Source organism: Carettochelys insculpta, chromosome 12, assembly GCF_033958435.1.
Source record: "Carettochelys insculpta isolate YL-2023 chromosome 12, ASM3395843v1, whole genome shotgun sequence".
In the NCBI taxonomy this organism is placed as follows: Eukaryota; Metazoa; Chordata; order Testudines; family Carettochelyidae; genus Carettochelys; species Carettochelys insculpta.
In genome coordinates this window covers 26,882,773-26,899,728 of record NC_134148.1, presented here as the reverse complement: position 1 = coordinate 26,899,728, position 16,956 = coordinate 26,882,773, and the positions used below count along the sequence as shown (strand labels likewise).

Below are 16,956 nucleotides of genomic sequence, written 5' to 3'. Positions count from 1 at the left end.
GAAACTTGCCCAACTAGGGGAGGTCAATTCTGGCTTCCCCTCCAGCTAGCATCCTGCCCAGGCTGCCAGCCCTGCCCAGACTCCTTGCTGACTGGCCCAACTGCCGCTGGCCCCAGTAGGGCTCCCAGCCACAGGGCCTCCTGCTGCCTAACTCCTGGGACGTTCTAGTCCAGGAACATCCATGGTCCACTATCACCAGACAAGACAGCCCCAGTATTTAAGGTTCGACCTGTAGTAAGGAATCGGTAATGAATACCAAACTATTGATAGTTTTAAAATGAGAATAAACAACATCCCAGCTGTAGTTTGAGTTATTTTTTGGTTTTTGTTTGTTTGCTTGTTTTTAAATCAAGGGCCAATATAAATCCTAAGAACAAAATGTAATTCATTTAAATGTATCACCATCAACCCAAGACATAATAGGATCTATAAATACAGGTTAGCTGTATTTTTTAATAGTTGGGATCCAGGCAGAATGTAAATATTTGCCACTTATTAACAGGCTGTCTGAAATATTATAAAATTATGAGCACACATACACTTCTCTGTGGAGAAAATTAGATTTGTATATCAGTGCTGTATCCATCACTTCTGGATCCCAGGAAATGCAGTACATAAAATATTTTGGCATCCTCTCCTACACCAGCAATTCACTATGACTGCTGCCGAATTAAAAACACTGGGCTTGAAAACACTTTAAATGTTAAAAAGCACGATCATGTAAGTTCGAAAGCACATTATTTTCTCGCTCACAACTGAAACAAACTTTCAGTAATTTAATACAGTAGTGCTTATTTCAATAGCGAACATCCCTCGTCACATGAATACTGCGCCTGTCCATAAGGCAGGCTTTACAATGGCATGGTAAATTGTTTACTAATGAGCCTCAAAGCCCTGATTAACAAACCATTGAGTGTAATCTGTCCTATGGGCAATACAGAGTTCAAGGAAAACACACTTTGGAAATAACAATGTGAGGACTTTCAAATTGCTGTAAAATGAACTTTCTGAATTTGATTTTACCTTTTCAATACCAGGGTTTTTTTTAAGTCTGAAGTAGATTTTCTGTTAATTTTTATTACTAAAAACATTTGTGGTAACTTGCTTATTGACTCTGCCGTAGACAGTAGAGCACCGCAAAGTAATCTGAAGATTGTGTTCCTGGATTTAGCTCCAGGTAACTACACTGAAGAGTCTATCTGGGTGTGACAGAATCTCTTGTTAATCCATGAGAATATATTTTAAACCCACTGTTTCCAATACGGTAGGGTCTTGACATTCACAAATTCAATTATTCTCAAGTAGCCTTGCGTCCCAGGGACTTTGGGGCCAGAAGCACCAGCAGCTGCCCGGGGTTCCTCAAGGTCCTGGGGCCCAGAGCACCGGCAGCTGCTGCTTCCCTGGGGCTCCAGAGCAGGAGTGCTGGCAGCTGCCGCTTCCCAGGGCTCTGAGCTCCACCCCTGTTCCACATTCGAGAAAATCAACATTCACGAGGGTTCTGAACGTGAATGTCAAGACCCTACTATACGCTTTCTGTTCACCACAGGCGACGAACTGAACGCCACGGTGTGGTGAAGCAGCTTGTCAGTGCTTCACACGTGGCACATGCTCAGCGCACATGCCTCAGCTCTTGGTGGGACAAGCATGTAGTGGCAGCAGAGGAGGCATGTCCAGCCTCAGCAGCTCTGGTGAATCACCAGCAGTTTGCCAGGGGCGGGGGGGAGTGTGCGTGTTGTGGTGATTGTTAAATTTCTTTTGGACACGATTATTTTAAACACGTTTTGCCTGTAACAACAAAAAATACTTAACTTCTGTGCAAAGAATCAACAGGGCTGTTCAGAATAAGATACAGGAGTTTCTGCAATACCAGAGGATTACTCCTCCCATGCATGTCTGCACATACCTCTTCATATTTCAAAGACAGAACACAGCTCTGAGCATGTACAAACAGACAAAAAATATTCCAGTCAGTACGGCTCTTGGTCTAAATCAGTTAACTGTCCCACTCGCCATTATTGTGATCACCATTTTCATCCTCTTCAGAGTCAGCCGACACTTTATTAATTCTCTGGATGGCTGCCTTTATGCTTCTCTCCAGTTCACTGTCGGAGCCTTTACTAATATCTTTCTTGGGATCTTGATTCACTTTCCTTAGCTTAACTCCTTGCCTTATAGCAGAGAGGATGCTGTCGTTTACAGAGGTATTTGGAGGTGACATACTGGGCTGTTCCACTTTACGAAGAAGAACTTCACCACGTTTTAAAGAAGCCAAAACTTCATCCATGGATCCTATGACAGACCAAATCAAATTATTAGTCTCAGAAGGAAAGGACAAAAATAGCTAGAGGGTGGGGTATGAAAGCCTGGCAGAGTGTTTACATTGTTTTCTTTTTCCTTTAGCAGAAATTGAAGGAAAACTATTGTCAGGTCTAGCATAGATTGTTCCAGGCTTCAACCACGTTACTCACGATATTTGGAATTCGTCAACGAAAGCTCTTGAGCTGAGTATCTAGCCCCCTTTCTCAGGACACAGGGCTGTGCACTGTGCTTGAGAAGTAATTACACACAAAGCAGGGTGCATTTTTCATAAGTTTTACATGTCTACACGTGTTTAGAAAACTACGTCTGAACACAAAAAAGCTACAACACATTCTGTATTACAATCACTCTAGCTTTCCCTTGCTTGCTTAGATGCCTGCTGTGACGACCAATTGTATTTTCCCTCAAAGAAGACAAAAATGAAAAGGGGACGGGAACTGCATAAGGGCACAGCCCTCTCATACTTGTGAAGTCGGTAAGAGTATAGCCCTTGATTTTGGTGGGAGCCAGATCTTGTTCTAGGCAAGCAGAGATCTTTTTATCTTCATTTTGAAAATAAGGCATGTCTCAGTGAAAACTGAAATAGACATAAACCTGTAGGGGAACACTTTAACTTCCTTGGGCATTCAATAATGGATTTAAAAGTAGCCATTGTTCCACAGAAGAATTTTACCAAAAGATTACAGGTGAAGACATCTGAATTGGAATTCATTTACAAATTTGACACATTTAACCTTGGCCTGAACTATCTTAATTATCTTCTACGTTGCAAGGGCAATTTCCCTACCTTTGATGTTTGCATGAATGGGACACATCCTGCTTAATTTACTTCATCAACTGGTCCCACTATTGACAGGTAATCCTTCCCCGCTATATAATCCCCTGGGTTCTATTCTTCTACTCCATTTTCATCTGCGGAAGCGGGTCCTACCCAGGAAAGCTCATGACCCAGTTTATTTGTTAGTCTCTAAGGTGCTGCAGGACTGCTTGTTATTAGTGAAAACATAGTTTAAGTTTCAAAGAAAACACTCAGCATTTAAGAGTCTCAGAAACTCCACACTGTGTGAGCCTCTGACTACATACTTCTCTCCTGGTTTTTAGTACTCAGGAATCAGCTCGTGTTTCACTTTTTTTGTTGGACTCTTTGTTGATGACCTCCGATTCAGTCAGTGAGGAGGAGGTCACCTTGTCTAGCAGTGAAGAGAGGCAGTCTTCCTACATCAATAGGCCCATGCCCTCTGCTGAGCTGCTCACAGTCGGGAATGCTGTTTCATGTGCACTTCAGTGAAGGCTGCATGACTAATTCTTCACACACTGTACTGAGGCTGAAACACAATACTGAACTCTGTGCAGTCCTTTGGCACGCTGAACTGCAGATGCCAGGTAAGGAATCAGCAACAACTAATTTTACTGAACATACACCTTTCTAAATGAAATTTAACTTCCCTCTGAAGATGAAGGCACGCTCCTTGATATCAAAGGCCTTTTAGACAGGTGCTCGTTTAACTTTAGCATTTTAAAAGGAAAAGTACAATAATATTTGAGCTAATTTGTGAGAATCCAAATACCAGATGCGCTGTATACCAAACTACCAGACTACTGTACTCTGCCAAAATGAGAATATATTCTATGAAAACCTTCCACATTAAGACTCTTTGTAAGCCTATTGTACATGTTAAGTGGAGTTTCATAAACAAGTTGCTTCAGGGTACCTTAGTGAGACCTTATGAGAACCCTGGTGTTTATCTGGATGCTATTACAGCAATTAAAATGCTGGTTTAAAAAAAAGAAATCCAAGATTAAAAAACTTCTAAGCTACAACTTTTCTCCATTTTCATGTTTGGGAATATTAGAATGTGTAGTTCTGAATGGTTAAAGCTGGAAAACCCAAGGCTTTGTTTATCCAAAAATAATAGAGCATTCTTATAAGCAGTGAATGATTCTTGCAAAACAGTTCCTATAGAAAGAGATTAAAATTCTGCTCTTATGTGCAGTTATTGATGTCACCCACGGCCACAGGCATCCTGGGCAGCGCTTATCCCATGGCCTTGCTGACTGAAGTCTTGCCCTGCAGGTCTACTGACTGGCAGCTAGCCTCCTTTTCACAGCACTTTGGAAGAACTGAAGACCCTGAGCAGGCAGTCCTGCCTCTGGTGAACTGAGGGATTACACTGGCTGGACAGATGTATTGCAAATATTGTAAAAAAGGAAATGTGTGTACCACATTTAAGGAATTACTTCTCTCAAAATGCAGTGCTGCTCTGAGAATTGCTGTCTTTCTTCCTACACCTGTTCCCAGGCGGGTACTCAGAATATCACGTCTACTTAGTATAACAGGGGTCAGCAACCCCTGGCGCTTGTGCCAAGAGCAGTATATGAGTCGATTTTCTCTGGCATGCAGGGCAGGAGCTCAGCCCCGCCCCTCCTCCCCCATGCAGCCGGGAGCTTGCTCAAAGCCATGCCGCCTGTGGCTTAACAAAAGACCAGCTAATGCTAACAACCACAGCCTAAATGAAAAGCTCTGCACCTTCATTTATTTATTTATGAAGCTGTTGTAAGTTAGACTATTAGTGACTTTACAAACTATCACTAGAACTCGGACCATACATAGAGGTCAAAAGGTCAAATTTCAGCACTCCGCCTCAGAAAGGTTGCTGACCCCTGTACTATAGTGACACAAGAAAGTCTGTTCTCCAGAGGCAGCCAACACAGTTATGGAAGATTTGCTGCTTGCTATTCTCATACATGTATAAGAAGTGTTAAAGTTCCAATGGCAAAAGTCAGCCTTTGCTTACACCAGTGCACAGGGGAGTCAATGCCTAAGCCGGGCCCCTGAGAAAGCTGGGGGTGGGGAGGGCAGACCTGTGCTCAGGGAAAGGGCAGGGCCAGGGCAGCAAGCCCTCAGTGCACCTGAAGCAGACCATGCTGGCCCTCAGCCAGACCTTAGAGCTGCCCAGAGAGCCTGCTTCAGTGGTGAGCTAAAGGACCCAGAGCTCCAGGTGCTGCTGCAAATCCCTGGCCCTTTACAATCACCAGACCACAAGGCAGTTGTCCACTTTGTCCCCCTTCTGTTGGTGGACTTGCTTGTGCAAGCCCAACAAAGGGACAATGGTGTCACACAGAAAAGAGCCTGGGCTGTGGGAACTTTTCCTGTCATCAGTGAACTACCTGGAATTGATTTTCAGATCCTGGGAGCAGTTTGAATAGTAACTCTGGCCTGGAAGCCAAACATATCTTATCTGATCACACAAACCCGGTATACCAGAATCACACAGTTTGGGTAACATCAGAGCACAGTAAACATTCACACAGTATAAATATTAAAGTGCAGGATTCCTCTGAGCACAAACCTACCCTATGCTGCCTGAGTTTTGTGTCACAAATGGTAGCACACACATTCTTTCTCCTAAGATTATGGCAAGAGTTTGTTCAGGAGAAAAAGCTTCTGCCCACAGTACAATGCTAAAAGTGCCTCTGGAGCTCCAAAAACCACTCTGCACAAGTCAGTGGGGGTCTGGTTTCACAAGAAAGGCAGGAACAGGTGCAGAATACGGATTGCTATATTTGAGCTGCAGAGCTGGCAATAATTGTTTACCTTAGCTTTTAAAAATTGGTAATCTAGAGCCAATGTCACTTCCACATAACTAGTGATCTTGGGGGCTCTACTCTTGACAGTACTTTCCAGAAAACATTGAGCACCTGTCCTTTGAACGTCAGTTCCCTTTGAGATGCCTCAAAATCACCAGTCATGGCTGAAAATGGTGGGCTGTGTTGGAAAGTGCAGGAGAAACGCACATATTGACATCTGGTTCATGGAAAGGTCAGTGCTAATGGCCCTTGTCTCTGGGTGCAGAGTTATTGAAGATTTTTCTAGACCCCAGCAGAGAGCATAGGTATGGAGCAGACTGCTTCTCCTGCAACAGCATTCTGTACTCCCAGAGGTTGGGCGAGAGGTCAGAACACCAAAGAGGAGGAAAAGATCAGTCAGCATTAGTGTATTTACCTGAATAATTATTTACAGATCTTTTGGATGAGTCTTCTCGTCTCTGTGTTGCAGCATTTTCAGTAGAGCCTTCACTGTTGAGGGGAAGCAGCTGATCTTTGGTTGTCACTGGTATCTTTAAGGGCAGAGGCTGGCAGACTGGCAAGGGCAGAGGTGGTGGTGGTGGCGGCGGTGGTGGCGGCAAAAGCCCCTCACTGTGCTTTTGGTGCTTTGGGTCACCAGCAGGAACGAAAATCTGAACTGAGATGTCTGCAGGAATATTCCCACGTGCTGCTTTTAAACTTCTGGCTTGTGCGGGCCGAGTGCTTTTCCGCTGCTTAGGGGATGGGCTAATTATTGATGCAGGCTGAGAGGACAACGCTGGAGTCTGACGGGAAATATCTTGCACTTGCTTAGGGCTGTGAGGCTGTGACCGAGACGTTTTCAGCACAAACTCAGCTGGACACTTCTGCAAAGAAAATGAAAAGCCAGGAATTAACATCCTCCTCATGTTGGTAAAAACAGGAGTGCAAAGGCACACAGAGCTCAAGGGGCAAAGACTTACATTGCTTGCTCAAGTGAGAGAAGCCAAGCAAACTGATTTAAAGCAGTACTTCCCAACTTGGGGTTCGTGAGGGTATTACAAGGGGTCTGTGGGGTGGGGGTAGGGGAAGAAATAAATATGATCATAGAAAATAAGTTTTAAATAAACCACAAAGTTACAATCAATCATTATTTTTAAATTAATATCTTCCAATAATGTCATTAATTGCTGTCCAAAAATCTGCTGTGGCGCTTTTCTGTCACAAAACGATTGTGACAAATGCATACAAACATTAGCCCTACATTCACCATGGATTGTTGGCTGAAATCAGACTGGCTGAAGAAAAAGGAGGCTGATGAGCAGAGTGAAGCATCCACAAGTGGAACGTCTATTTGTTAATTAGCTGAGTTTTTTCTTTTTCATTTAATGAAGTGTACAGGGTGACTAGAATGGGCTTTGGAGGGATGACTGGGGGTCCACGCGAGTGAAAAAGTTGGGAACCACTGATTTAAAGACTATCAAGGGATGTCTCAAAACCACGTCCCTGCCCTTAGTCTTCAGAACAGCCCAAAACTTGAATCTTCTTTCTTAATGGATTTTTTTCTCTCAGTTCACTGCATACATAAGGAACTTTAATCAGGCAGGCTGCTCACAAATATGGATGTAAAATCCCATTTAATTAGTTAACTGGTTAACTGTTAAATTTAACCAATTAACAGATTACATGGGTGTGGGAGCTGCAGGCCAGGCTGTAGAAGCCACGCACGACAGACAGGGGCTGCTCTGGCCAGGCTGGAGTGCCCTTGCCCACAGTTCTTCTGAGCCAGGCTCACCATGGACGAGGGTTGCTCTGGCTGGGCTGGAGTGTTCCTTGTCTGTGGTGGGACCTGTGAGACAGAGCAGCTCCCTTCCTACATCTGGGCTGCTCCAGGCCCCACCTGCTAATTGTAACCAGTAAGCCTCATCCATTTAGGGAGAGGCTTACCAATTGACTGGTTAACGGTTAACATTTCTGGTTCCAAGTATTTAGTTTAGACAGAAGAGTAGTGAAGTATTTGTTCTGTTGTGGGAACAGAATTAAACAGGCAGTTCTAATGGGTCAGATAAGGTCAAGCCTTCCTAACTGCCCCCTCTTTATGAGCATCCATTTAACCGTATTTTTAAATGATGCTAATGGTTCAGTATTAGGAAAATCCCATTCCATGACAGTTTTCCTCTAGCCTGGTCCCCATCCAAGGAAAAGCTCGCCTGCAGGCATCAATACCAGTCCCATGAGCCACGTACAAGAAAAGAACCTTGGTTTTTGATTTGTCGCACTGTGGGATAAAGGAGAGATGTGATTAAAGGACAAACGTGGTTGCCATTGACATAGTAAGCCTTAGCAGGTGGGACTGCTCTCAGGCTGCGTCTACACATGCTGTAACAAGCAGTCTGCAAGATGCTAATGAGGCACAGATGTACATTTCACCCACCTCATTAACATATGGCCATGTGATTGAGTCCGAATCATGTAGGCATGTGCAGCCCCTGGAGATCTTCTGAAAAGCAATTACGAGTAAGAGGGGGCTTCCGAAAGGTGAGTTTCCTTCCAGAAAATTCCTGCAGGCCATGCATATGCATATGCATGTGTATTTTGAAGTCCGGAAGAGGTTCTTCTGGACTCTGAATTGCATGCCATATGTTAATGAGGCACGGGAAATTTACATCTGCGCCTTATTAGCATCTTCTGAGCTGCTCATTACCATGACGCATCCAGAAAAAGCGGCATGTGTAGATGCAGCCTGAGGGTGGGTCTGCCGTCTTGACTTTAATGATGCTGTGTCCCTTTACAAAGTGTTCTCAACCAGAGGTGTATGCATTCCTGGAGGTATGTAGAAATACCCCAGGGAGTGCTAAACTCATCTAGATAGTTGCTTAGTTTTTTAACCTGCTACATAAAAAGCACCAGTGAAGTCGGTACAAACTAAAATTTCATACAAACAATGACTGGTTTATGCTGCTCAATACATGATGCATTGATATGTAAGTACCATATTTATATTCTAATACATTTATTTTATAACTATATGGTCAAAATGAGAAAGTCGGCAATTTGTCAGTAACAGTGTGCTGCGATGCTTTTGTATTTTTAATGTCTGACTTTATAGTCAAATAGTTTTTAAGTGAGGTGTATCTTGCAAGACAAATCAGACTCCTGAAACGGGTCTGGAAAGGTTGAGAAATGCTGCTTTACAATGCCAGTGTTCGTCACAGATTCCCTGGCCCTCTTCTCTCAACCTTGTGACAATTTAGACAAGTGGACTACAAAAACCCTGCTGATAGCAAAATCTTTGCTATGGAAACTAATATGTGTACCACAAAAGGGATTTTTTCTCTTTCCTGTTTTTTTAAAAAGGCAGACATGCTTACAGTTTTAAAAGGAGTATGGCTTAAATTAGACACACAGCCTGGATTTCCTGCCTAGCCTCCCACAAGTGGCGGAAAGGAGTATGGTCCATGCATTCTAATTAAACAATCAGATTTGCAAAATGGGGAAGACAATTTTCTCTTTGTCTGTGGTTACATAAAACCTATCCATCTGGAAGATGAGATTTCAGGTCCTTACAAGAAAAGGAACACTTAATTAGCTTTCTTAAGCAAAAAACAAAACCGAAAACCAAAACCAAACTGAGATGCACCTCAGTTCGCTCTTAACTGCACGAATGTGTGTGTATACATACATAAGTATGTTTTATTCTTCATGGATCACGATGGATTCATTTTTTATGATTTCACTCAGAATTCAATGGCCAGAAATTCTAAAGATCAGCTACTCCTTAACCTACAGACATGTTCTTCTCTCATTGTTTCCATTTAAACACTGAAAGCCAGGGTTTAGAAGTCCTGAACCTATAACTCAGTCTTAGAACACTTTATTGTGGTTCTGCACACTAGTCATTGAACAGAATAGAGTTACAGAAAATAGGAAATATTTATAGTTTCAGATGTGTCCTACATCAATTGTGGTCATCACAAGAGACACAAGATATTTTCATCCAGATTCTCACACTCACATGTCCACTTTTGTGTGGTCAGTGCATCCATACAATCTGGCATATGGGCACATCTGAACATAAAAGCCAAACACAGTGAGATGTGTAAGTGCCACACTTCTTCATTTCTTAACACCTGAATTCTCCTTGACTGTATCAACTTTAGTGTCTTTGCTAAGGGTTAGGTCTCCACTTTGCCAAGTACACCTTGGCATGTATGGAATGTCACCTGCCTCACGAGGGCACCTTAACCCTTCCCTCAGAGAAAGTATCTGAAGACAATTATAAGGCTATTCCTTAAGCAAAGATCCAGGTCAGTGACTGGGAGTGGTCTTAGGGGATAGGTAGGGAAGAGAAGAAAAAGCTGTTAAATTCTTTTTGCCATGAGCAAAAGCCACTGCAGTACTACTCTTACCTCTCTGGGGGAAAGTACCACAGCTCACAGTAGTGTTCAAAAAGCGGCTTAATGATATTTAAAGAGTACTGTAAAGGACGAGAGACTAAACAACATTTAAGTGGAAGGACCCTTCTCCCTTTCCCCAGCCCCCACACTCAAATTCATCCTACTACTCACATGGCATCATCATAGTCCTATGCCTTTTTCAAAATGTCAACGTGTTATTTACAGTACTCGCCTCTTTGAATGTTTTGAGCCTCTCCAATGTCTTCTGCCGTTCCTGGCTGATCCAAGCTTTTTTCTTCTTCTCTTCATCTTTCTTCTTGTCTCTTTTCTGCATTTAAAGACAAGCCAGTAAACATGTGCATGCCAATGGTCTGCTGCAATTTCAGCAGGAAAATATTTCTGTCTTGTACTCACTAGCTGGATGCTGTGATGCTGATGGAAATGTTTTATGCTTTCCTGGGCCTCCTGTAGTCTAAGCCGGCGGCTCTCTTCGCACTGATCCTGATGGAACAGCACAATGCATGCAAACCTTAGTTTGTTCTGTTGAAAAGGGCCTGTGTGAATCTGGACTATTAAAGCAGCCAAAAAATTTGCTGCAGAGTGGCCTTGCTTTGTCCTGCCACCTAGGAATTCTAAGTTCAACACACAGTGCAGCAGGCCCTAAAAATGGAAGTCTGTAGGAATCTGTGCACTGATTCATTGGACTTTGGAGCAGGATCTTAGTCTTTTGCTACCCTCTGGGCTTAGGAACGCTACAGAGGAAGATGTTCAGCCTTTTGTGCCAGGGGGCATCTGACATTGCTCTCCCCCCACCCTCCACAATACATTGAAAAACAGCACCTATGAGCTCTGAAGAGTCAGCCTCAGCCAGGAGGAGGGAAGAGATGTGAGGAAAGAGACACAGGGAAGCAAGTGGACACTGAGTTACATGGAAACTGCCTCTATCCCCCAGCACTTTATTTCTCCCTCTTTCCACCCTCCAGTATTTCTTATATATAAGATTATAGATGAAGCATGAAACAGCCAACAGGGAAACATTTCACAGCACAAAACTCTGCAGCAGGAAAAGGTGAGAGAAGACACAGGTGTCGTTTTCTGCCTGAGTCACCATTCAGCCACTTATTTGTCACTGTCCACATGAAGGATTTCATCCATCTGGTAAGCAGACATTCACAAATCAGCTGGCGTTTGGCTTCAAGGTGAAATAACAGGTAGGCTTTGTCTACACTACAAAAATAACTTTGAAGTTGAGCATCTACACACACACTACTTCGAAATTAAACTTCGGAGGAGGGCACTACTCTGTTCCCGGGAATGGAGTAAGGACTTTGAAGTTGGGCTCCCTACTTTGAAGTAAGGGAAAATTTGTGAAGACTCTCTGCTGGCTACTTTGATGTAGTGCCTAATCCTGAAGTTAGTTAGAACACCATCCCTGATGCCACCACAGCCAACCTGGTGTCTGACCTCTGTAACTTTGTTCTCACACACAATCATTTCCATTTTGGGGACAATTTATACCTCCAGATTAGAGGAACTGCTATGGGCACCCGCATGGCCCCACAATATGCTAATATATTTATGGCTGACCTGGAACAAAGATTCCTCAGCTCTCGTCCCCTGTTAAGATACATTGATGACATCTTTATGATTTGGACCCATGGTACAGAGGCTCTAGAAGAATTCCACAGAGACTTTTTAACAATCTACACCCCACCATCAACTTATGCCTTGATTACAACATGCAAGAGATACATTTCCTGGACACTACAGTACTAATCAAGGATGGCCTGATCAGTACCTCACTGTACCGAAAACCTATTGATAGCTATACTTATCTACACCCTTCTAGTTTCCATCCTGCACACATGACTAGATCCATTATTTACAGTCAAGGTCTTAGATACAATCGCATTTGCTCTGATCCAACTGACAGAGACCAAAAACTACAAGAACTTTACCAAATATTCATAAACCTGAATTACCCACCAGGAGAAGTAAAAAAACAAATTGACAGGGCCAGACGCATACCCAGAGACCAGCTACTCCAAGATCGGCCCAAAAAAGCCAAGAACAGAACACCACTGGTCATCTCTTACAGCCCTCAACTCAGACCACTGCAAAGAATTATTAAAGACCTACAACCTATTCTTAATCAGGATGCTACACTCCAGAAGGCCCTGGGTGACATGCCTGTTCTCTCCTACAGACAACCTCCCAACCTCATGAGGATCCTTACTAACAGCCACAGTCTATACCCCAGGAACACCAGTCCTGGAACCTTTCCCTGCAACAAAGCCCGCTACCAGCTTTGTCCACATATCTTCTCTGGAAATACCATCACTGGACCTAACCAGGTTACTCACAGAATCACGGGCACTTTCTCATGCTCCTCTACTAACATCATATATGCCATCATGTGCCAACAATCCCCAGATGCTTTGTATGTTGGACAGACTTCTAACTCCCTTAGACAAAGGGTCAACGGGCACAAAACAGACATCAAAACACTCCAGATCCACAAACCAGTTAGTCAACATTTGAATGGAATAGGGCATTCTGTCAATGACCTCAAGGTATGTGTGTTACTGAAGAGAAATTATCGCACCAATGTATCTCCAATCAGATTCTCCTTACTCTGCTAGGAAAGCTTATTGGGAGGAGGAAGCTGGAGAAAGAGGCCAAACTCTGTATTCTGAATTTAGTTCAGTCTGGTTACATGGGTGTAAATGAATTCAAGGCATCCCAGCAAACTTTGTGGGCTGCAAGGGCCACCTGTGATCTTATTGTCTTTCCACTGGGTTGCCCTCCCTGCAACTAATACAAATACCCACTAAAAGGAAACAGCTGGACAGCTTTGCAGCAGCAACTCCCTTCTGAATGACCATTGCCCTCAAAGGTAAAGAAGGAACCACTCTGCTGCATTTGTTGTTTCTACCTGCAGCCTTCTGCACTCTGAGCTGGATTCTCTCCTGTGCTTTGGCTGCTTTCTGCCATGCTGCCAGGCCCAAGCAACCCTAAACCCAGGATAGCCAGCCAAGGTAGAATTCTCCCCCATGTCGGAGGACCCTCTGGTGATAAAGAGCCAGATGATACAGAGCCAGCATTGCTGCTCTTAGCCTGTACTCTTAACTCCTTCCAGCTGCTTGCAAGGGATCTGGCTGGGACTTCACTGAACTCTAGTAACCCGGTGTGTTTATCAATGCCCTGGGGTCACCAGCAACCAGTGTAAATTAGAGCAACTCTAATGTATCATGGGAGACCATCCCACAGTTGACCCAGGATCAGGGGAGCAAAAGCTGTCTCAAACCCCTTGCTCCTGATGAGGCCCAGTACCTAATCACATACTGTCCTGTACAGGATGACAGAACACTAGAACTGGAAGGGACCTCAAAAAGGCAGCGAGTCTGGTCCTCTGCCCTCATGCCAGGACCAAGCATTGTCTAGACCAGGGATTGGCAACCTTTTCTGGGTGGAGTGCCAACATTTGACCTTTGACTTCTACGTGCAGTCCAAGGGCTAGTGATACTTTTTAAAGTCATTAATAGTCCTACTTACAAGAGTTTCATTAATAAACGAATAAAGAAGCAGAGCTTTACTGTTTAGGCCGTGGTTGGTGGCATTAGCTGGTCTTTCATTAAGCCACGGATATCAAGGCTTTGAGCAAGCTCATGGCTGCATGGGGGAGAAGGGGCAGGGCTGACCTCCCTCCTCGCATGCCGATGAAAATCGTCTCATGTGCCACTCTTGGGTTGCAGTGGGTTGCTGACCCCTGGTCTAGAATATCCCTGATAGGTGTCTGTCTAACCTGCTCTTAAATATCGCCAGTGATGCAGATGACACAACCTCCCTAGGCAATTTATTCCAGTGTTTAACCCTCTGATGGGTAGTTTTTCCAAATGTCCAACCTAAACCTCCCTTGATGCAGCTTAGGCCCATTATATACTGCTCTCAAAGCTTCTCTCATTGCTTTTCAGCAATGCCTCAGCCAGCAGGATTCATGGCATGAGCCAAAGAAAGGGCACAGCTCCAGGAGGACATTTACTTTTTTGTTCCTGAGATAGGCTCGTCTTGCACAGATTGTCCCACGTTTAGCCTCCAGCCGCTGAGTCTTCAGGCTCAGGTTTTTGACTTCAGATGGGCAGGAACAATGCTGTCCCAGTGTCTGCTCAATGAGGTGGAACTCTTCAGGATTTTCACAGGTGTCATAGTAAACAACTTCATCCTGTTTCTCTAGAAAGGCAGCCGGCATTTAAACAAAGAACAGCCAACTCCAGAGCTCCTTAAATGTTTAAATACTTCCAAGAGCTAACAATATCTGAGAAGCCACTGAAGCCTATAAGCAAGCTGTTAGATAAATAAACAAAGCAGGTTACTCTTACACATGCTCAGCTTGATCCTACAAACATTTACGCGCACGTCACTTTTACTCACATGAGTAAAGTTACTCATGTCTGCAGGTTCAAGCGTATGCTCCCACACTGGCCACCACTCAGTTTCTATTTAAAATGGTTTTCTTTTTGTTTGTTTGTTTGTTTTTTAAATAAGAACTGTATCACTTTTTGTATTCAGTGACTGGAGTCTTTTGGCAAACTGACAAGTGTTATAAGACTAACACTAAGCCGTTTTATTATTGGGCAACAATGGACAACATTGGTTCAACCTGATGCTGTACTTACAAATAATGGAGCACACTTAATATGGACTAGCATGAATACGAGAAATGATTAACACTATGTGTCACACATATACAGTAATTCAGAAAAGCAACAAGAATGCATCAGTAACAGGGCTGCTGAGAGGGGAGCAGGGGACAGAGAGGGTAAAGGGAAAAGCTTCCTCTCAGGCCTGGTGATTTAAAGGGCTCAGGGCTTGCAGATGCAGCCACTGCTACCACAGTAGCAGCAGCAGCTGGAAGTCCCAGGCACTTTTAAATGTCTTCTGGAGCCCAAGGGTGGTATGTTCCAGGTGGCACTGCAAGGGGAAGGCTAGCGCCCAGTCCCACCCCTTCCGCCCGAGGCCTCACCCCCGCCAGTGACCCAGAGCCAAGCTCCCACCCTCTTATTAAGGGTCCAGCAAAATCTGCCACCAGTTTTGTTCAGGACTTAAGCATCAAAGTATTATCACTTCTTTTTGTTTTAAATATTGTGCGTTTTGCAACTTTACCACAATTCTGCTGCAGTTCAATACTTTCAGTGTGAACACCCAATTGTTAATGGGTCTCTTTGTATCACAGTACCTGCAGACACATCAGTTTGTATGTACAAGTCAGGTAATTGTAGGACCAGGCAGAGACACACATGCAGATGTTACTCATTTTATATGTGCAAAACAGATGCATACGCACCCCCCAGAGGCAGTTAAGATAAGTTTGTGGCCCTTACGGTCCATTTATCAAAGTGTTACCAACTTTACTTAGTAAGGCAACAAATCAAAAGTTGTTTCAGCACCAAGAAAATCCAGCAATACTCTTTAAGATTAGGAGCTTATTAAGGGTGATCTACTTCTTTATAGGCTGTGTGCACCTCTTTGTTACAACATTTGGCTTTATGCTTGTCTTTAAATGATGATCTTCTCTCTTACCTTTTATCTGTCTCCGTAAAGTTTCCAGCTGTGTAATAAGCAACATTTCTTCATGTTTAAGTATCTCAAATTGAACATCATACAATTCCAACTGGGTTTCATAATACTCTAATTCCAGCTTCTCTACTAGAGCTGCATTCTCCTCTTGTTCATCAAGATTTTCCATCTGCAGGTTTCCAAACGAGAGAAAAAAAAAAAAAGAATCAGGAAAATTCACAGACTCTTTCCCACCTAGGCAGACTCCACAGTTAGCTTTCTACACCAACATTACACGCAGATGGAAACAGCAGGAGTCAAAACACCAGACTGACTACGCAGCCATTTCAGCTAAGGACAGACAGGTATTTCTGAGGGCGGTGAGCAAAAGCGAGACATGAGACACAGCTGTGTCCTGTTTTCTGGCACTTATTTATGAATGAATGACGGCCACCTGAAAATGGTGTGCAGTGTATTATAATAAACTAGTAGCTGGAAGCCAATGCTGGTGCATGGATGCAATGTGTCACGTCATGTGCAAAAGAATTGAAAATGGCTAAGAACTTAAAAATTGGATTGTAACAAACCACAAATCCCAGGGATGATTGATTTTGGCATATTCTAAACAAATAGAGCTCTCAGCCATCTTTTTAGCTGTTTCCATTGCTTCACACTGACTTAAAAGACATTTTAGGTTTCAGAAGGACACAGTGACAATCCTGTAATCTTATTATATAGCTAAAACAATCCCACCCCTCCTAAGCATTTTTTCCCTCCATTTGTAATTAAAAATCTTGTTTTTTCCAAGACAACTCTCTATGGCAACTGGAGAGCTAGAGAAATGACATCACCAGTTTCAAGAGACTGAATGACGAGCAATTAAGGGATGTTTAGTAAGACTCTTCATTGTTTTTTCATATATGTTTTGTTTTTGTTAACACATTAACTGTAATACCTACTAAACACAGCTCCTTAGTTCGTGCATCTATGGGACACGACTGATTAAATGATTAAAGGTTTAGAAAACATGACCTATGAGAGAAAATTAAAAGAACTGGGTTTGTTTAGTCTGGAAAAGAGAAGGCTGAGAGGGGACATGATAGCAGCTTTCAAGTACCTA

General features: G+C 43.4%; 1 protein-coding gene across 1 annotated transcript in view; it reads right to left on the bottom strand.

Moving 5' to 3' along the window:
* Positions 1-200: 200 nt before the first annotated feature.
* WHAMM (WASP homolog associated with actin, golgi membranes and microtubules) overlaps positions 201-16,956 on the bottom strand; it is a 28,399-nt gene continuing 11,643 nt past the window's right edge. The window contains exons 5-10 of the mRNA XM_075006561.1: positions 15,861-16,026; positions 14,323-14,510; positions 10,695-10,781; positions 10,513-10,608; positions 6,323-6,770; positions 201-2,289 (exon numbers count right to left, since the gene is read on the bottom strand). Of these exons, the coding sequence (XP_074862662.1) occupies positions 1,994-2,289; positions 6,323-6,770; positions 10,513-10,608; positions 10,695-10,781; positions 14,323-14,510; positions 15,861-16,026 (1,281 nt within the window). The 3' untranslated portion in view covers positions 201-1,993. The remainder of the gene's footprint in view (positions 2,290-6,322; positions 6,771-10,512; positions 10,609-10,694; positions 10,782-14,322; positions 14,511-15,860; positions 16,027-16,956) is intronic.